This window comes from Varroa destructor, unplaced genomic scaffold (genome assembly GCF_002443255.2).
Source record: "Varroa destructor unplaced genomic scaffold, Vdes_3.0 BEIS01000002.1, whole genome shotgun sequence".
In the NCBI taxonomy this organism is placed as follows: Eukaryota; Metazoa; Arthropoda; class Arachnida; order Mesostigmata; family Varroidae; genus Varroa; species Varroa destructor.
In genome coordinates this window covers 42,592,912-42,614,958 of record NW_019211455.1, presented here as the reverse complement: position 1 = coordinate 42,614,958, position 22,047 = coordinate 42,592,912, and the positions used below count along the sequence as shown (strand labels likewise).

Genomic DNA, 22,047 nt, shown 5'->3' with positions numbered 1-22,047 from the left:
TTTACACATTTCTGTACAAAGTGGGTACAAGCAGATGCGGTTATTATATGCAGAGGCACGTTTATTGTAAACAGGTCTCTGTGATCGACGGCACCATAGTTACCGTGAAGACCACTGCCGACGGTGGCGCTGGCGTTATCTGGTGCGTAAGTAGAGTGGAAATATGAGTCAAATGTTTCCCCCCGGCTGATAATTTTTCTGCTGGTTTAATTGCGAATATCGTGTATTACGCTTGGAGCGAGCCGACGAGCGGTACGTTCGCGTGTATCGTGGCGTTCGGAAGTTCTGTTGGTCGAGGCCTCAATAGCAAGAGGCTCAATGGTGAAGCGGACACTGATTAGAGAACAGAGTTTAATTAGTGTATTTAATCGGTCTACTTTGCAAGGATGTTATTTTTTTTTTATAAGTTTGCACCGGAATTATCTACTTCGAAATTTATCGTTTTCGTTTGTTGGTCGATACGTAGAAGTGATGATGCTGTTATCGTCATCAGGCCAATACAATAGACAACAGATCCCTCCTCGGGACGACACATATAAGAACACGATACACGATGATCTTAGGCCAGTCGGATAGAAATCTAACAGGCCAAGCAGTCAATTATTGTTGCTACTATCCATCCATTGTTTTAATACTTGAACGTATGGAATGACGACAGCAGCAGGTCTTCGACAAACGAAACACTTTACCCAATGATCCGAGTGCATCCTGATGATCGGCCTGCCTCCTGCAACTTTATTTGTCGAAAACGTTAATCCCTTCTTCAAAAGGCTGTATGTACAGTTCCTTAGAAACTATACCGTGCTCTATGGTACTTGCTCATAAATCTGTTCGTCTGCTGTTTGCCTGACCACACTCTCGCTGCTCTGCCGAACCCCCCAGCTCAATTCACCGTTCGTGCATCGATTCATTCTCCCGTTAAACGATTTGTCCGTGTGGTGAATAGAACCCTAAAGCGGGCGAGAGAAACTCAACCCGCGCACAGCTCCGCAAACTAGCCTATCTACCGGAAGTCTGCCCGGATGTGGGATCTTGACCCAGAGAATAGCCGAATTATTACAAGTAGCAGTGCAGTAGTCGATGCTGTCGTTAGGGTTGTTGTTGTCGTCCTCGTCGGGGTCATGCCACGAACTTGTAGAGGCCACCAACACTTCTACCGGTGGCTAAGTGTATCAAATAAGCTAGACGATTTTGCGGAGACATCAATTTATTGTTGCGCCATCCACTGCGTCTCAATGTTTCCATACGAGACCTGACGTCCTACTGGTATCACGAGCATAAAACGGCCGCAGAACTTTCGGATGCGACAAAACACAGGAGGGATAAAGAAAGCGGAGAAAGTTACACTTTCCAAGCCAATATACGATTGTAGATCCGTATGGAACAACACAGCATATATATATATATGTTGTACGCCATACAACTGCTAATACCAGAGAAACAATATGTCGTTGGGTGTGTGCTGCTAGAGGCAAGGAGATGTTCCTATATCATTCACCTATGCTAGACTTTGGTCGAAGTAAATCCTATTAGGATACAGGTCACCCTCGTAAAAAAAAAAATACTGTTAATGCTAGGCTTGTACACTACCCATAGTTGGGTATATGTATCCGACAGACTCGAGCGCCGGAGAAGAGCTGGTCAACATGTGCTGCCCGCCTCTTTATCGTTGATCAACAACCCCTCGAATGCAGGTAGATCACAAGTTGATGCATATTGAATATTAGTTTCCTACACGTTTTTGCCACGCCGGTAGACATATGACAGATGCTTGAAGGGTAACCGTCCATTTCAACAACAGTTATACCGAACCGTGTAAGAAGGATAAATATATGACCGGGGCCAAAACCACGGCCAGTTGTTTTAGACGTTTACGCTTAACTGTCGCAGTTGTCAGTTAGGTCCAAGAGTCAAATGGTTATTAGGAAGCGTGGCGACGGTAGTGTTATCTGGCAAGCCTCAAAGGGTACCATTAATATTTCGTAGGCCTTTCGACGCTGGTCAATGTTTGAATGCTGATTAATCGATTGTACTCAGATATCAGATCCAGACATCGGCATAATTTAGAAAAGCAGCAACAGTTAGTGAAATCGGAACGAACTGCTATGTTTTTGCTATCATCAAGATACGAACAGTTATTGGGCCAATTTTAAGCCTTCCCCAACTGTTTAACATTTTAAGAGCCAAACAAAGAATGATGGAGAGGCATCCGCATTTGGGGTGTGACTGCTCAGTTTATGATGTCAAAATTACAAAAACGAAAAAAAAAAACACTCTAAGATTTTAGATTTTTATTTGCCTTCTAAAGCATGGCTAAACGCCTAATGCCATTATTTTTACTATTATCATTTTGCAATTACATTATTATAGTAACGTTATTCAGCATTAGCCAGTATGAGCCAATTAGGCCCCCCCCAGCTTTACTTAACCCGTACATAGTTTTTCTTCAACTTCAAACCTTAAACAGTTTCTCATCACGAACACTGTCCGCAGTACACTATAATCATTCGGTTTCTCAGTCAATACTTAAGTTATATTCAAGTTCGCCATTAAGCATCTTCTTTTCGTCTTTATTTTGTCGACATCCTTCGACCACGCTCTGTGTAGTCGTATGCAATGTATTGTGTTCGACCTCAAGACAGGCTCTTCGTCCGTCTGGCGGGCCTTGATCGTTCTCTGTACTGCTGCTACGGCTGCAACCGTTCCCAGGCCTAACGACAGGTGTCAGTTGGCCATGGTATCCTATTGGCTGCCTTGACTACCTGTAGTCATCGTCGTCTGTTATGAATGAACCCTCCTAAAGTACATCGTATTGATGGTGTATACACCACGTTCAGTCGCTGAAGTCGTGCTGTTATCGAAACTTCTGCGTGTGGAAAGTACACTTCGTTTATGCTTCAGATGCGAACGTATGGGGTATCTTCGTTTGAGGAACGATTTAGTTTTCTCTCGTAGAAAATTTTGGCTCGACCACAGCCAGCGCTCGACTGGTTCTCTACGCACATCGAAGGTTATGTTTGTTAGTGAAATAGTCCCAACGACGATCTGGTCCTTGTTGCCATTCATCATGTGGGACTAGTCCCTGCCGTTCGTGTTCACCAGCCGGTAGATGTTTACCTAGGTGTCGTACAAGTCTCGCTGAGCCTGGACACATACACACATGCATTGCTTAGGTTAGAAGCAAGTAAGGCACAACCGTACAGAAGCGACTTCTAGCTTTCCTTTCGCTTTACCTTGTCCAGTCTCTCTGAGTCCTAAACTTTGCCGTTTGTCTGATTATCTCATCTACCATAAACGCTTCATTGAGGAGGCTCAGCAAGGTCCCGCTTAAGAGTCGTAGTATAGCCTTGCAGACCGCATTCCCTCTCGCTTTTTCGGTTATCGAAGTAGATGAACCTAGTGAATTATAGTTTACCATGAAGGAAATAATCGAAGGAACGATTTGATAGTTGGGCTATTCTCGTGGTAGATTCCACTGTTATCACTTCTGCTATTGCAGTGGGATCGCGCGTGTCCACTGAAGATTTCATTAGACACTGGTTCGTAGCGTCTACTCCTTCTCTTTGCCGTTATGGTCATCGTAACTCTGCGCTATCTTCATTGCTGTTACCTACTTTGCCGGTTTGAAATGTCACTGTTTGTCCCTTGGTCAAAATACACAGATAATGCCTATGACTAACTGTTCAAGGCTCACTGTTAATGCTGGTCCCTGCATTAGGCCTCACAGCCGACGCTGGGACCGATAGCTCCGTCGGAACTCGTTAGCGGTGGCTGTTGAAGCCGGCGCAGAACAATTGAGCAAATAGTAGTGTAGCTTTTGTCACGAGCCTCATCTAGGCTTGGCGCACCTCGATCGCACGAGCGGTTCCAGTGATGCAGTTGGCGAACTCGTGTCCCCGTACTTTATCTGTCGAATTTGTTTGCACCCTTCATCCTCAGGTTCATTTTTACTAGAACTAAACCTGATCTATAATCGGTCGAGGCTCGTATCATACACGAACAGGCACACGAGTCAGTATGGCCGCAGACAGTATTGAATAAATTTATGAGAATTTTTTTTCTTCCATAGAACTGTTATCGTTATTATTAATAGCAGTAATGTTCATGTTTGTTTACTTGAAAGAGCGCAAACAGACGTAAAAGTCGAAACATTTATTTACTTTGTGCTGTAGTGGTGGTAATTGTAACGAGCAATCGACGGCTCTAGTCAACCCTGTCCACGGCTCTGAACGCGTGTTGTGTACGAACAGGTGTTGATTTTGTTTGTTTGTTTTTCTGCAAATTTTTCCATTATGTACCGATGCAAAAATATGTGCGTCCAATCTCACTCACAGGCTGGTTCCGTCCAGTATCACGCGGGGTTGTATAGACAAGAGTAGAAAGGAAAGATGAACATGAGGGGTAGGACAAAGGATAACGGCTTGCCCGTATAGCAAATGTGATTCGTCATCACGTGTTCGTGTGCACGCATTCGCCATTTAACATTATCTACTGTTGGTGCGGACTGCGTGACAGTTCCGCTGTGTATGGGCAGTTTGCCTGTTCGCGCACGATGGCAGTGCTCCTATGCGATGCTCGTCTCTACTAAAGTCTTCGTCCCGCGGCTCATGCACGTACAGCAGCCATTGACGTGAGACAGAGAGTGAAGACACTAGCTTCTCACTATTTCTTAACGGTAGCGACAGCAGCCGGAGCAGAAGTGGCGACAGCAGCGGCGGCTGGTCTAATACCAGCCGCCAGGCGTCCAATCACTGCTCTTTCTTACGGTTCCTCCTCGCCCTTCCGGAGCGATAGTGCTCCGCCGTGCTCACGGCGACGCACTGCTATCGACAGCAGTAGCAGCGAACATATCGCTAGAGTCGCCTAGTGAACCAAGTGAGCGAGCGAGCACATACGGCCAGAACTGTTTCGCTCCGGCTTGCTCCGATACGCTCAGTTCAGGCCAGCCCTAGCCGACGGAACCCTATGTCAGTGCCAGTACCAGAATAGCCGAAGATCGGACGAGTGAGTAAGAGGGAGAGAGTGCAGGTCCGCTCAGTCGATCAAATTGGGGGAGAAGACCTGCTGCTGTTGCCGATCCTCCTGCTGCTCGTGGAGGTACTCCTCGATGAATGAACGTAGAAACTATAGAACGTAACTACGAAGACGACTGCCGCTACTTCTGTCGCTATTACGCTAGCAGCTACGGGGCTACTACGCCCGTCGTAGCCGTCGACGCTGCTGCTGCGGGCGCCGCCGCTGCCGCCGCCGCTGCTTCTTCTGACAGCAGGAGCCAAACACGAAAGAAAAGACTGAGAGAGGAAAGCGACCCAGATGAGGCCGCCACTTCAGCAAGTAGCGGCTGCCCAAACGCCAGCAGCGAGAACAACAGCGGCCGCAGTTTATCACGGTCTCAGTTACTACTGAGACAACTCGCTTTAAACAATCAGTGTACATTCAGAACTCGACGAGCGCGGACCGACAAAGGACGGGTACCGTCGCCGAGTTGAAAAGAACAACTCCCGTCGATTGACAAGGTTGTTCGTTGTCGTCGATCATATTTAACTGAAGCGACGAAGTTAATGACTGGTCGGTGGTCAGTGGTCAGTTGAGGTGCAGCCTCTGGAGTAGATGCTAACTTGTGCTTCAGCCATTGTCACTCGTGCTGATTCATCCAAACGAAGCAGCTCGTTTCAAACAAAGGACAATCCGCTATTTGGTAGGATCGATTTACCGTGAAAGCTTGTGTTTTCTTTATTGTGGTGTGTGACTGGAGATCCTGTGTGTTAAATCAGTACTTCCACCCTGCTTTCTCCCCGCTCGCCCCCTTCGGTTAAACCTGCCCGACTATCTACTCCAATACCCCCCCCCCCCCCCCAGCAATCTTTAAGCGTACCGGTGAAGGATTGCAACCAGCTAAGGATTACAATGTTACTATCGCCGGTTACAGGAACGGCGTTCGATTCGACACGCCTTAACGGATACCGACTGCCAGCGGACGTTCAAATCAAGGTCGAGAAATCCGACTGTGGTAAGTGTGAGTTGTTGCTTTCGGAGCTTCCGATGTAGTGAGTCCACCTGATGAAGGATTGGACCAGATCCGAAGCGGATCCCCTTTGCCCCCTTCCCAGATTGATGCTATGGTCGGCATTTGGATATTGTTGGTTTGCATCCTCTGTTCGAGAAGAACAAAACAAAAGCGAAGGCCTATTTTATCTGGTCGTCTTACTTTTTTCCACGTCCTCACATCCTCATCTGTTAATACCTGTACACCTCATCCATCATTCACCCACTTCGGTTTTCAATCCAGTCTCTCATTGTATTTACCTTTAATTGTCACACGCATATCTCCTTGCATATGTAAATATTTACCCCACGAATGGTCAATTTTTTGCTGGCTGCTCAACCCTTGGATTAACGCTCTAGCGTCTTTTTGCATAATACAAAAGGCTTATTGATATAGCCTTGTGGTCTACGAGAGAGCTCATGATTTTTCCACGTCCTTTCCACCTATACTTCTTGCTAATTTGAGAGTTTGGCTCAGTTGCATGGCACTCGTAGTTTTCCGATCGTACCTATGATGCCTTTCTACGCCTGATAACCTGATGTCTTTCCAGTTTTAATTAAATGTTCTATCAGAACGACCCTTCATCTTTGGCACAATCGCCCATCTGCATCGGTCTGATCTACGCGAGTGACTATTTTTTTGACTGGTTCGCTTTTGATTTTCATCTATTTCTTACGTCTATGTGTATGTTCCGCTCGACACCTGACTACCTCCTGACCTGGCTCCCCACCGGTGCGCTTAACCGCATCACAACATTCAACCTGTTGCGCGCTCGATCGTTCCCCGGCCGTCACCATCGATCGTTCCCATGACCGTTCTCCGTCGCTCTTGGTGTGGTCGTTGAGTCTCTACGTGCAGCGCACATGCTTACACACAGACATGAATCTATACACACAAATATTACCAGCCAAACAGATAGACACGGATGGAGACAAGAAAAAAGACAAAGGAGGACACTGATAGTTTCACCTAACACAAGGCACATACATACATGCATACACACACACACACACACACTTAGATAAACAGCCGACAGTCAGCTAACACTCTCTACCAGATCCACGGTACCAGCTGGGTTCCGGCGCAGACGGCGCTAACCTTTCGAAGACGACGGCGGCGGCTTTAGCACAGGCACCAGCAGCAGCCAAACCTCTGTGTACGGGTTGTGCCAGCATGGGGACTCTACTAGGCAGCCAGATACGCAGACAGAAGTAGTAGGAGCAACCCCAGTTGATCTACGACGACTGGATTGCTGGCCACTGCTAGGGGCTGCTACTTATTTGTTGTTTAGCTCTTCCGCTGACTGTTTCGTATGGAGCACAACGAGTCACAGCAGGCCGCATCCTCCGTAGATCGCTTCTATAGTAACTCTCTGCGAAAAGATCCTTCTTTCTTCTCTTTAAGGTTTGCGTAGGCTTGAGATGAGCCGGACGTGCTGCCGTAGTAATATCAGCAGAACTAGTAGCGGTCATAGTATTAGTTGTAATAGCAGCCTGGCCACGTTGTAGCCGACAAACATCAGCTGCTCCTTGTGCTGACGACTCGTCGACACGTACGTCTACGCGACTAATCGTCGAAGGATAGGCTTTACCCTATTCGAGCGCAAACAGATAGCCAGCCAGCACAGGCTACATGGACCTGTATGAATACATTAGTATTTGAAAAGAGAAGGCCGCGAAATGATCATGTTGGTTTGGTTTGGTTGTTTTACTTCGAATGAGAATCGCCGATTACGCCGATCCTTAACGATGTTTCGAAGGCCAGCAGCGGCATCAGTGATAACTCTGACTTCAAGGAGACAAAGCTGAAATACAGTATTCAAGGCGGTCTGAGTCAGTTTCCGCTGAGGGCCTTTTGCTTATTTCTGGCGAGAAAAGGGTAACTAAGCTCCCGGTGCTGGCATCGTAGCGGCTGTGGTAGTAGTAAAGAGATACAGCTTTCGTAGAGTACTTATGCCGATCGTTTTACTAAGATCAAAGACCAAAACATTGCAACCGCGTCAAACAACGCCTGCTAAACCTCCATACTGTGGAACTCCTACAAGAGAACTATTACTCGTAGCCTTTCTTTATCTTGTAGATAAACGCGGCTATCTTGAATCTTTACTGTTTGCTGGAATTATAATGGCGACGGCTTCTCTACGCTCAATAATCAAACTACTAAAAATAACTAAATAGGCAATTAAAGACAGACAACTATACATATATTCAGTGATCCTTATCGGTATTTTATTTTCTGTTTATTTATTTTGTGGGTCGGAAATATTGCAGGCTACCTGAATGATGCGATGACGGGAAACTCGGCCCCGGATGCTTCCCCCGAAGTTATCGTCGGCTCAGGATACGAGGATCAACATTACGGGCCTGATCCTAGTCAGTACTATCCTCCGTACTACGACCAACCCCCGGAGTTCTACCCATCAACGTCGTACCATAACGCATCGTACAATGATGTTAAAAACGTATCGACATACACCCACAAGAACCTCATGGCGACTTCGCCCTCATCAAATTCGCCTATCGTACTCAAGCCCAGTAGCAACAACAATAACAACAACAATAACAACAGCGGCAGCCCTACTAACAACAATAACAACAATAGCCCATTTCCTATCTCGATAACAAGTTCACTTCTAAATGTCAATACCCTAAACAATAACACGTTGCTAATTAACAACAATGCAACAGGAACGAATAGCGGGAATGGACAGCAGACCATGGGAAACTTCTTCGACTCATCACCGTACGATCCCCAATTCCAAACCGTGCCTCAGGTAAGCGCCAGCGTGCTCAGCGCGGCCGTTCAACAGCAGCAGCAGCAGCAACAGCAGCAGCAGCAGCAGCAGCAGCAGCAGCAACAACAACAACAAGCTGCCAATAGCCGGCAACAACACAGTGGACTCCAGACGCTCCACCAAAGTCGTGCCGACTCAACCTCACCGCCAACACCCTGGGGCGGCGTACAGAACTGTTTACAGCAACAGCAGCAGCAGCAGCAGCAGCACAGTCCGCCCCAAACGACGATTACGCCTATAGGGGGAACTCAAGGCGCGCAGAGGTTCGTTAGCACGTCAGGCGCTGGTACCGTCTCAGGTAACGGGAGTAATCTTAATGGTGGAACTGGGCAGACCGGTGGAATCGAACCGTTTCATTACGCTCCGTACTCGCTGCAACGGTATCAGTTCTCAAACTATGCAAATGACTCACGACCGTTCATCCAGGCGTCAGTGCTGGCCGGAAGTGCCCCTATTCAGCTATGGCAGTTTCTGCTCGAGTTATTAACAGATAAATCGTGCCAGAATTTCATCTCTTGGACAGGCAATGGCTGGGAGTTCAAGCTTACCGATCCCGATGAAGTCGCTCGTCGATGGGGCCATCGTAAGAACAAACCGAAGATGAACTATGAGAAATTATCCCGAGGACTGCGCTATTACTACGACAAAAATATCATTCACAAATCATCAGGAAAGCGTTATGTGTACAGGTTCGTTTGTGACCTTCACACGATCCTTGGCATTACAGCGGAAGATCTACATGCGGCAGTCAATCTTAAGACGGATCCAAAGAAAGAGGACGAACAAAGCCCTTTGACAATTACCCAGTGTTAATTAACTGCTTAATGAGGGAGCAAGAGAGAGCTGTAATACCATAGCTTGTCTTTACTTCAGCCAAACGTAGCAATTGCGCGCAACACCACGTATCAACAATGACGGTACAAAGAGAGTCAGGGCAGCAACGACTAATGGCAACCTTTGCAAAATTCATTACCAGCTCGTCGTCACTGATAAAATCAATATATCGTAATGCACCATAGTCGAAGTCCTCTGGCTTCGTTCACTCTTCTCCCGCGCGAGCATCGACTGTTACGCTAGACGTAAGCTAGGGAAGTTGAGGCGTTAACCATAACAAAAGGACCAACGGGAATACAAAATCAAATTAGGAAAAAAAAAACAAGGTCTAAACGCGAATCTATGAAAAAGAAAAAAAAAACTTTATTCGTTTATAAACATTATTCTACCCGACTGTTGTTGATTGACACGCTTTTAAAGGACGTACCGCCTGGGCGCGATGTGTGGGCCAAGACAAAGATATATCCCCTTGTTATAATGCTATAATGTAATGTAATCAAACCTCTATATATATAATAAACGGCGGCCTAGTGAACGACTCATTGTTGATTTCACCTAAACTGCAATCTCTAAGAACGTATTGCAGCGCCGTACGAAGCCGCGACATGAACTGACTGAGGTCTTATAAACTGAAAGTAACAAAGAGAAAGAGAGGGGAGGGAGGGAGGGAGGGAAGTATAGAGAAAATGGTGGAATTCTGTCAAAACAGTTTATTATTTGAGACAAAGGAGCACACTCGTCGTCCATTACGGTGACCACAAAGCATTGTGTCAGATTCCGCCATTTGGGAGGCACAAGGCGGCGATCTTAAGCACCCATACAGTTTACGGCCTCTATAAAGCTTCACTTCTGCGTACTGGCTGATAAACGCCACGTGGTATATACTGATAACAGCGTCCGTTGTTCTCGTTAGGTTGCGCAGTCCTTATTACAATATGAAATATCGAAACGTTTTCGGACGAGTGTACAAAATGAGGATGATCGCTTGGTGCGTATGGAGAAACAGTGGCAGCGTAGACATTGGATATTTGCAAGCAACGAACGTGTCTAAACGGATAAGACAAACTGCACGGATGCTTGCGTATAATTGCACGCGGGGCCCATAATCACGACACATTACGATCATAATCATCATCACCACGATGCATGAGGGTCACCGGTTTGATGCAATACCTGTGATCTCAAAGGCGGTACGTCCCATTATTTCGTTTAACGTTACGACGACGACGACGACGACGATATAAAGAAAAGCGCGACCCCATCTTCATACGACACTGGAACGGACTTTGTCTTTGATTTCGAGGTATATGAACGCTCTTTTTTCACGAGAGACGCACTCTCGACCGTAAAAAATGAAGACGTTTTTCCGAGGCGACCAGTCGTGATATGATACGAAATCTGTGCTGAAGTGCCTTATGGTCATTAAGACAAAAAACACCAAGTAAAAGTACATAAAAATAGTATTTTCCACGTAACGAAAAAAACACGCGGACCAGTGGTACTCTTAGCTGTGTGGAGTGACAAGCCCATAGACTGGGTCCGTTTCAAGTTGTGTTTACAGCTATAAACCGAAGCAGATGGGGTCGTTTGTTGAAGTATTGTACATACGATGCAACGTAATATATATTTCAAGGATATTTATTCTATTAAAAAGAGAGTACGGAAAAACTGAGGGGCAAGAAAATAAATACGGCACACAAGAGAAAAATAAGCACTTGTGGAAGACATACAAAGAACAAGTAATTATATAATAAGAACGAGATGCAGTGGAAAGTGAGCTAATTAAATTAATAATATTCAAATAGTAACTATAATACTATTATATAATAATGATGAAGATGGTGGTGATGATGATAATTACGGTAATAATTATGTCGAACGAATAGTTGAACATGTGTACAAACCAAAAATAGATAGAAAAGGAGAAAAATAAACTTACAAAGTTCTATGAAAAAAAAATCTTGTCTTGGAATACTCTTGGAAATAATATAATTTGTATACAATAGGTATAATAATAATGTGTATTAAGAAATGTTTATCTCCAGCTAAATAATAATAAATCAAGAATTATTAGGCAAAGTATAAACAAGCACTTTCCGAAACAATCCTCGATCGGTATGTAAATGTTCTAAGGGGTTGTCTTGGAATCCTTACACTCATACAACAGGAAGATAAAGAGCAGTTCACTAATACTTGAGCAAGTGTCCTCATAACAGCCCCTTATTAATATTGCCTCACCCCCGCACAAAAACTTTAATTATCTTTATTACAAAAAGGTATTGATTCTTCATTATTATCAAGCGATCGATACCAGTAACATGTCGACATCGAGATACCTTCGCCCACTAAATCATAGTAGTGTCCAGTTAGATACTCTGTAGCCAAAATAAGATTATTCTCGTATTTCGAAGAGTTTGTCATCGATTTTTATTATGAAGTAATGCATTCAAGGCTAAATGGGCAAAAAAAAACCCAGTGACACTTCGGTTGTACTGAGAAATACGGAACTGTCCTTTATGGCATAAAGCAAACACTTTCGGTAGCTCCCAGCGTTTTTGCCCGTTTAAAATAGTGTTACATGCTGCTACTCCGTAGAACTTCTTATATTCGCTGCGTAATTAAGGTTTCCTCAGACATCTTAATTATGCATTTCTTAATTTAGAACTTGGACATTCCAACGATCCGCTAAAGTTAATTGATAAGTATTAATGTTTACTACTCTAAAATCGTAATCCGCTTTTCTAAGCAGCAAAGTCCTTGTTACATGCGCAAAGAAAGACAAAGTGTTCACTGTCCCCTACCGAACTCTGCCAGGCCGAGTGATATACAATAAGTTCTATTTGTTGTTAGTGAGACTGGTTATTCAACGAAGAGATTACGTCAAATTTCATATCCTGGGGCTTCTAACCAACCGCTATTGGATCGAGTGAGCCCTTACGTGCGAATTGAAGAACTATACCTTCCGGTATAGTTCCTGGTAGCCCGGTATGTTATTTAGTCGATATAACTGCATGGCTATTGTGACTGTATAAACATACTAGATTACGATAAAATTCACTATCTGCACAAAAATAATATTATTTATTTGATTTACACGAATTCGAAGGAGTAATTAAATTGTAACACTTAGGAAATCAGATCCAGAACCGGGACAGCGCTTTCGTCGACAAAAAGGCCGCCGCCGCCGCCGCCGCCGCCGCCGCCGCCGCCGCCGCCGCCGCCGCCGCCGCCGCCGCCGGCTAAAACCACACGGGCATCGAAATCATGTCGCGTCCGTTTGATTACGCTTGAGAGGCCATCGCGACGTCATTAGAGCATATATAACGTGACCATAATTAATAATATAGAAAAAAAACTAGCTACAAGAACATGTGAAAGATCGTGGGCGGGTCATGCAGTGGCGTAGGAAGTAGCTTTCTACCACAGTTCGCATTACTCTGTCCGTATCCTTGTAGCCGCGCAATGGTGGGGTATTTGCAGACCGCTGAAAATTTGAATTCGGGCGTAGACGTGTGACACACCGTAAGTTAGTCATCTGGAGCCGCGCCTACCGGGAATGACGCGCGTAATATTCGAAAGTGTTATCAAACCGATTTATGTTAATTTGTAGTTGCATCTAATACGTATTAAATTATGCTTATACTAAAAGCAAACTGGATTCATCTGATCACTGTTGTTATCAGAAAAATATATCAGGTCGGTTTGTTTATTCGACTTCTAGAACGAAGAACTCTTTTCTTCACGTTAAGGCCATCATTGAACGCAACGTGGGTTTTGAGCTTCGTAAGTTACTATTATAACACTTCGGTGAAGAGACGTAGCATTACTACAAAACAAATATAGCCATTTGTTAAACTCATTGTTTGGTTCCTTTTCCAAGACGAACCTTTATTTGTTCGACTTGATTGTTAGCGTGTAATCTTTGCGTTCAAGAGGCAAGGATGACCTTATTATGTTGTATTCAGTTTTGGTAAGTTAGAAATGATCCGCTTTACCCGCCACCTTGTTCGTCTGTGTTTTTCTACTGTAATCTTCTAATTCGTAAGTTCAACGACTTCCTTTGCAGGCAGACAAAACAGAAAGATTCAAGTTATTAACATCTGTTATATACGTACATACATCTCTAAATAACGGACATGTTATATCAAGCCAATTACTCTAGTTTTAGCTAGAACCAAAAGCTATTGCAATTGAGTCTATATAAATTCTCTGGCTGTTTCCTTCCCTGTAGTCTTGCTTGACACAGACGTTAGGGCATACCTGCCACAGGGGCGAAAAACTTAGCCCTTTGAAATTTTAAATGGGGAACGAGGTTTTGGAGCCTCATTTAGTTAACGCGGCATTGCCACTACATACTTAAAGCTTTATTTCTCACGGCGGTTCTTACAAAGCTTGAACGACGCCAGAGTAAGACGTGCAGGGATTTCGTAGGTAAGTGGTGGTGCCAGTTTCTGAAGAACAAACACGAATCCTCTGTGATGTCTTCATGAAATTTGTAATTACGCGTAACGCATTGGTTCCAGGGAAAATCAACTTCCTTGAGTTAGCCAAAAGCGGGCTTATTATTTATTGAGGTTAATGAAGAGTTCACTACAGAAGAACCAACCAGCAGGTGCCGATAGTGTTTCGAAGTTTTGCTTCGAGGGCACGAAGCAATAAAGTTGAGGACACTATGAGGACACTATGAAAATTGTGACCCGGACAAATAACTCGTTCGAATGCCTTCACGCGTTTGGGAGCGACAGTGTCGTCCGATATAAGCTCGTCGTTTCGACAGCATATTATAGCGAGGGCAAATCATCAGCGGTTATAGCAGTATCTATTGGGACACGCTATTCAATGTGTCAAAATAGAGCTTGGGTTATCTAATTTCAAAGTTTGCCTTGCCAATTTTCTAAGACTGTCTAACAGCAAGGCAAGTTTTTTGCCCAAATTGGATGGAGCAAAAGTTCCTCGAAAGAGGTTTAGGATAACACCCCACCTCGGTAAAGCAGTTGGTCTACCTATCATACGACATGCCATTACTGGTCGGCGTTTAGCGACCTTATTTGCAGATAGGAAAATACAATGTTAGACCTATCACATTACCTAGATTTAACAAATACTATTTATTTGTTCATTTCATTTTAAAGATGTCTGCTTCAACAGCAGGAGATGTCATAGAGCAGTAGCAATGTCCGGGACTGCGATCAATACGCCCTCCCGAATGCCTAAAGAATAAGTAAGGTGCATCAGAGGTGCAAAGAAAGTGCTGAACTTTACGTTCGACTCTACTATAGTTAAGCATTGATTTTGACAGCTGGTTCTTTCAAGCAGGAAGTGAAAGGTGACTACGCCAGGTTTCAAACCTCGACGAACATACGTTCCATAAGCAAACATGTTACTACTCCACCAACTCACGAGGATCAAATTTGAAAAGACTCGAACAGCTTAAAACGAAGACATATGCCAACTGACAAAGCGGCAAGACCTGTCGTACATGTATATAAAGAATGAGCTTGTGATATCAGTTTATGTCCGACCAATTAGTTTAAAATATATCCATATTCAAAAATTAACTATAGCCAAAATTTAATATGATAGTATTTAATAAATCGTAGCAAATCAAGTGTTCAATCTCTTTAAGGAACTGATGGACTGACCTCGGAAGTAGATCAACAACATGATGAAGGCCATTTAGAAAATAGGACAGGAAACAACATCAAAATCACAAAGTTTCATTTGAAAAAATCGGATAGGGTTTTGACATATTACACGGTAAATTCGCTTGCCTAAATGATAAGCTTGTTTTCGATAAGCGAAGGGTGAAACACAAGGTTATGACGCTCTACAGAGTGGGGCGACTCGTGGAGTGGGAGATCTATCAGAGAATCAAGCTCTGATCGGATAAATTAAAAACAATGTTGAGTAAGTGGTGAAAAAACATATTCATCGAGATATAAATGGAGTATCGATAGATTTTATAAATATCATTTTCTAAATAATGCGCAACGTAGAGCTAGCGTGGATCGCGATCTAGGAAGGTTTTTGATGTCTGTGCATCAAAATTCCGACTTTTTAGTTAATTGAAAAGGTACATTCGTCCTTCTAAGTGGCAGCGTGTTAATATGCCTACTCTGAGTAGATTATATTTTGTTTCATACTGATGCATTTCACTGTCTTTTTGATTTATAGATTTATTTATCTTCTAGCCTATTGTATAGGCGTTTGTTATACTCTTAATGGCAAATACGTACCGCATCTATTCAATTCGTTCTTTAAAACGTTTTTAGATAATAAACAATATATTCTAATTAAGTGGTCTTTTTTTGTTTAGCATAACATTGATAAGCCGTTGAAAATTATACTTACGTTAGTAGCGAAATATTATGTTATTTTGTCATACGGGATTCTTTAATCTCTGTCCCTTTCTCCCTAACAGGCTAGTAGTATAACGGCAATTTTCTAGTATAGTAGCAATAAAATCTTTAAATATCGTGCAACGTTGAACTTGGCAGAATGAACGGGAATAGGTTTATTTTTCGCAGCCAGAAACCTGCCTTGTCTACCTTTGGGACGAGCATATCTGAACCTTTCCGTATTTTATGGACTATACTCGTTTATAAACATATAAATAAACAGGTAATTGTGAAAACAAAAGCTAGGGTTAAGATCATATGCCGAGCAATCTTGGTCTTGTAGCAACCTTTCATGGTTCAGATAGCATCAGAATGAAATGGGAGCAGCTGAGCCCACGTGGGAAATTCTTAAGTTGTTATCGAAATTTGGTCGTTTAGCTTCTTGGTTCTAGAGAGAAGGCAAACAGCTAGATAGTCTATGTTTTGACTTAATTTACCGGCTTTATAACATTTCGGATCGCCGTAATATGGCATGTTGATGATACACAGAAATAAGGCCTATAGGTTGGGGAGGGCGGAATAACAGTCTAGGGTTGAAATCTGGCGTAAACACACTGTCTTGTGCGTGAACGAATAGACGTTTTAAACGATGCTCAACGCCAACACTGGACATGAAGCAATTATTGTTTCTAAGGTTTTGCCGATCAGCCGAAATTTTGGTAAGAGGGAACAGCTAGCCATTCGTACTTGTCATCAGCGGGTCACTGTGCTTCTGGCGGGCTAACCGCATTTCGAAATATCCGAAATATTAACGGAAGTTGGGTTTGTTGAAAACAGAAGCGTTTTTAAATCATCCGTTCTATTCCGCAGATTTGTGTTTATTAAAATCAACATAGAAGTACACAGCTTGGAGCTGGCCGTCTAAAATAATGCCTATCGGTTTATAAAAACGCTTATTTAAAATAAAAATACAAATTCCAACAGGTCTCCGGTGATAAGCGAATATTAAACGCATAACAACAGCAAAAAGTCATCATTTTATAAAGCTTGGAAGTCGGACATCGTAGCTAAAGCGTTTTTACGATGCGATAGCATTGTCGAAGCTACTTAGAACACCGTCATATTTGCCTTTTTAGTGCCCACATGGAGGAGCTTCATAATAGTAGCGTAAGCGCTAGGGATGGCTCTCACGCGTGCCTGTTGCCCACCAGTCGAGACTCGCTCGTGGAAAGTTATCATAGGAAATACAAGATATTACCGTTGGAACCTAAAGACGACCTTTATTATAAGCATAATTTGCTACTGCAGCATTTGACAGCTTTGGTCAAATAGGCGAAATTACGCATCCCAGCTTGGGTTCGTTTTGTTGAAAGAAAGACAATATATATTCGTGTTAAACAAAAATATGTACCAGGGTAGCACCTTGGCGTAACTCTTGGTCTGGTCGTCAATCAAAAAAAGTATACATACATATGTATAATACAAGAAGAGGCAACGTTTATAAGCATTTAGAGAGTTGACAAGTTTTTGGCAGTCTCAAACACACAGTACGCAAGCGCTTTCTGAGCAGGCAACAATTAGGTTGACACTGAAATTTATTTTTAGCTACCCTCTCCAGACTAGCCGTTTTTCTTTCTTCTAACTCATTCGATATGAAAGATATGAAGACGTTTGATTATTTAAAAAAAAAAACAGGAAATAGATAATCTAGGCGGAAAATCTTTGGAGAAACATTTATTTTTGATAATAAGCGCGTCGTTAAAAACAAGCCAACAAAATATGTTTGCACCGACCGTGAGGATTTGGAATACTCTAGACACCCGGAGGGATTTTTTTCCGGTTCGTGTTTTTTTTTTTACTTAACGTGTATGCGCTCAAATAGGATAATCTATTTTTCGAAGTAATGATTTATCTAGAAATATTTGAAAAATTGACTTCGAAGAGAAACCTTTTTTAAAATCTTGTTAAGGACGCCTAAAAGGCGTGACCGTCAAAACTCACAAATATCGTACAAAAAGCTGAGAGAAATGTTTTAACCGCTGGTCGATTTTATAGACGATAACTTTAATCGGAATTTAGCTTTTTAAACTGTTTAAAATTTAAACTGTGAAAATTGTGCAAATAGCAAAAAAAAAGTTTGAAGTTTTATTTCAATACCAGATCTGTTTGAATATATACTTAACCTAGAATTATTTTTATTAAGGAGAATGGGTAACACATGCGATTCGTCAGAGATTTGCGAGATCAAGAAGAGTTCATATGCAACTAACGATAACACATCTAGTATTATTATTAAAATAAACTGGTCATTATGTATAAACGATCAGGACATATCTAATTAATTGATTTTATTTTTGATCCTCATTTCTTCGATTCAAAGAAAAGTTACAAGACGCCAAATCAATGTTCACTTCTTGTAACGATCTTTATAGCGCTATTTTTGGCTGATGGAAACCAAAATGATCCTTATAATATGGAGAACTTAGTAGCAAACTTTAATGACATCAACTAATGATGTATTCCCATGTTTGCTTACTTTGTTTCGAACATTTTCTTTGTAAATAGGAAATAATGATTTTTGTTACTATAACCAGCCAAGATTGTAGAAAAATTTCTCTTAAGCCTTTTCATGTATTCCACAACCCCCAACCGAAAAAAAAATTTCGCGAGGTTCCCATTAAATCTTTTCATTAGCGGGACCAAACGGCTATCGGCATTAAACCTTATTGAATAGTTCCGAGTTTTACATTCGGTGTTACCGTCTCAGATGAGCATTGCTTCGGACGACAGGCTCTCACCAGCACGAAACGAAGTGTATTTCCTGCCGGTTTTGAACGTCTTTTTTTAAAGAGGTACAATCAAATGCATGTATGCACAACTGGGACACTCCTAAAGTAGTTCACAATACGGGACTAAATGGCCTATATCGGACTTATGCCGCACTTCGTGTTCCTAAGGTTAATTTGCCACAGGACTCCTTTAATAAGGACTGCACAGCATCGTCTAAACACCCTAACTACAACTCTTACTCTACCAGTACAACTCTTCTATTTACCTGTTACACTACCTTTGTTATCTTGTCGCAGTTAGCCTTGTTGTTTTATTATACAATATCCTGTCATAGCGTTTTGGTTGATATAATGTCTATGTTATCGCGTTACTTTAGGGTACTATTTAACTTCTCTACGTTAAAGTTGGACCTAACTTGAGTGCACTGCTCAAGTTGATCGTTCAGTTACCCTCACTCTGTGCAGATGTCACAGATATTCGTAGATGCCTATGGCAAATGTCGCTTTCCCCTGCATCGATTATTCCAGGCCCCTAATACAGTTGCGCCATTACTGTGCCGCCATTATCTTATCGCCAATTCAAAATAAGTTCGCCAGCTAATCGCAAAATTAAGCCAAACCATGTTTAGGTTTTTCAATATTAATTCGATCTTTTCAATTATGTGTCAGCATCAGGCCGCTGAAGAGGCTTAAGAAGTAAGCTATATGAAGACGTCGCTATGTCTTAAAAACTCTGACCGGTTTTTCAAGTAGCCAAAGATTCGATTGTAAAACCGGGAAAAGAAATGAAACTTGGGGCTAGTTATTAAACAATGCTTGATGATTTGGGAACGTTTTTGTGCCAGCCTTATAACGCATAGCATTTCAAAAAAGGCCAAGTTTTTTTCAGTTTTGAAGGAACCCAATACAGCCTTTGTACCAGGATGTCATTTAGAAGTTTTTCCAAACATTGACGTGCTCATTACTTCACTTTCTGGTCACCTACTATATAATCGGCACCAAGAGATAACAGAACTAGTGCATAATTATTAACTATCCCATAGCAACACTTTATCGCAATGGAAGCATGCGGTGATTAGCCTAGAAAAACTAGCCACTTATCTCAAAGTCTCGCACGATATCATTAAAACAACATCATCTAATTGTTGAAACGAGTATTCCGTTTGGTAGGCTTATTGGAACAGACTTATGGTTATTCAACCAGAACATTGCAACACAATAAGGTCATTTACAACGCGGTTATAGGCGTAGTCTAACAGAACGGAGAATTGAAAGTTTGCAGCGGATTCGAATTTCGAACTCTGCTCCGGGCCGATCAGGTCTGAACTCACTAGGATAGATTAAGAAATATAATTGAATAGTGTGAAATCGCGTCCGATTTTCAAGCTTACCAGTATTCCTGTACGGAAAACGGCTGATTAAGTGCCATTCATAAATAAATAAAGGCGCATTTTGTTAAGGGATGGTGGTATTTGTTTTCCACATAGATCGAGTAAAAAGTTTCCGTGATGATACAGCGGTAACGCGTTTGTCTGTCCTACTTAAGGACGGCCGATGAATGGCCCAGGTTTAAAACCGGCCGTAGGCATACGATTTGCTTCGTACGGATGGCAATGCTAACTAAGGCAGTACCAACCTTAAAAGTTGAAGGGGCCAAGTGGAGAAAGCCTGTCTGACCCTATACGAATAACATACAGTTAGTCACAAGCTGAGTAATTAATTGCCAATGAAAATCGCTTGAGAACCGTTGTAGTGCATAAACACTCTTCTGTGAAACTCTTTAGTATAAAAGGAATTCAACCAGTTCAGTTAGTTTTTGAATCCTATTAAGCCAAAAAAAAAAAGAACTATTTATACCTAACTACTTTTTCATTGTGTTAAGTAATTTTTTTCTCTGCTTAGTAGTTTTATTGAATATACGTAATTTACATGCACAAAATAACGATCGCGTACACATATTTTTCAACACAACGAAACGTCCGCGCCGCGGTGTTGAACATCCGTTTTTACGCGTGACAAGCATGGATACTCACCACTATTCTATCGGGGAATACACTTACACCGCTGACAGACGTTAGGTAGGCTTCGAAGTGAGAGTGTTTCAAGCCTGCATCCACATTCATGGTTCCGATCAGGTAACGGTTGAAAATGTTCGAAAAAAACAAAAATCAATATTTGTCATCGATCAAGAGATAGAAATTGTTACGTTACATTTTGCGTAGACGTATGAAAGCGCAAACATCCAATTACCCGATAAATGGTTCGTCAGGTTAACGACAAATCAAGCACAGCTGGGTAGCATATAAAGGCAAGGCTTTACATTCTCTGCTAATACGATGTAAAGTATAAAACTGGGCATCAAGGACCGGCTCATTTCTTCATTAATCCTTCGGTTCGATTAGGATATAATGTGCTGGCGACATTAGTGACTGCCAGAGACTCTTAGCGAGGGGGTCTAGGTACGAAACTAGAGGTTCAACACACTTCGCTTGGTGCTGAAAGTCCGGTCGTCCTTCCCAGTGCAGTATGCTCGTGCCGTCCTCACGTATGGGTGTTTACAACCCCTGAAGACATTGAAGCACGGGCTTATTTTGGGCACTTGATCAGATTCTCGCAACCGCTGCGCAGGCGATCCGATACTTCGCTTGATCGTACCGGCTGAAGGTCACATGTAATTGTAGCGCCGAACAAAAAACTCAACACCTTCATGTAACTCTATTTAGGATATGGTCAAGTAGCTTGTTCAGTATAAATTATCTCATCAAATAGCGAAACGTAACAGCTGCTTTGTTAAATTCGAGATGATTCTAGCAATCAGCAAGTGAAATTATACGTAACTAGCTAATGAAACTCGTATCTTAGAAAGAAGCTAGGATGTCACACGCGAGCACATCGTTCCAGGAACATCGATGCAGCAGCGTCTCAAAAAATCTCTGATAATTGGACGAAAATGTAGCTTAATGAAAACAATGGGAGGCCCTATTATATCAATCTGGTTGAACTCTAAGAATTGATTGCAATAGAAGTTCACAAAATCTGTGATATGCGAATGCGCAGTTGAGCCTACGTTGGTTTACAACTCGGCCTTTCATTATAGTTAGAGATCGTTTCGGCTACTTTTCTTCTGGTCTGAGTGATAGTCAACTCTACCAAAATACAATTTTAAATGATAGTGTTTTACCTAATTAAAATGCACTATTAGAATAGAAAGAATAATAAAGCAAACGATTTTTTTTCATATTCTGT

The 22,047-nt window shown here is 42.5% G+C and overlaps 1 protein-coding gene and 1 long non-coding RNA gene across 11 annotated transcripts in view; one reads left to right on the top strand and one right to left on the bottom strand.

The window, feature by feature from the left end:
• The window catches only part of LOC111245950 (protein c-ets-1-A-like), a 166,979-nt gene extending 156,980 nt beyond the window's left edge, over positions 1–9,999 (top strand). For 8 of the 9 annotated variants that reach the window (XM_086981802.1, XM_022794995.2, XM_022794996.2 and 5 more), the window contains 2 exons: positions 5,930–6,010; positions 8,317–9,999. In XM_086981802.1, the coding sequence (XP_086837928.1) occupies positions 5,930–6,010; positions 8,317–9,653 (1,418 nt within the window). In that variant the 3' untranslated portion in view covers positions 9,654–9,999. The remainder of the gene's footprint in view (positions 1–5,929; positions 6,011–8,316) is intronic. The other variant, XM_086981803.1, reaches the window with a different exon arrangement.
• On the bottom strand, positions 2,277–21,845 carry LOC111245951 (uncharacterized). 2 transcript variants are annotated; one of them, XR_002671530.2, is made up of 4 exons: positions 21,286–21,843; positions 20,835–20,908; positions 7,145–13,158; positions 2,277–3,144 (listed from the first exon to the last, which is right to left on the bottom strand). It is a non-coding gene; the product is annotated as an uncharacterized LOC111245951 (long non-coding RNA). The 2 variants fall into 2 exon arrangements; XR_015322398.1 differs by lacking the exon at positions 2,277–3,144 and having other exon boundaries at positions 12,737–13,732; positions 21,286–21,845.
• Between the last annotated feature and the right edge of the window lie 202 nt (positions 21,846–22,047).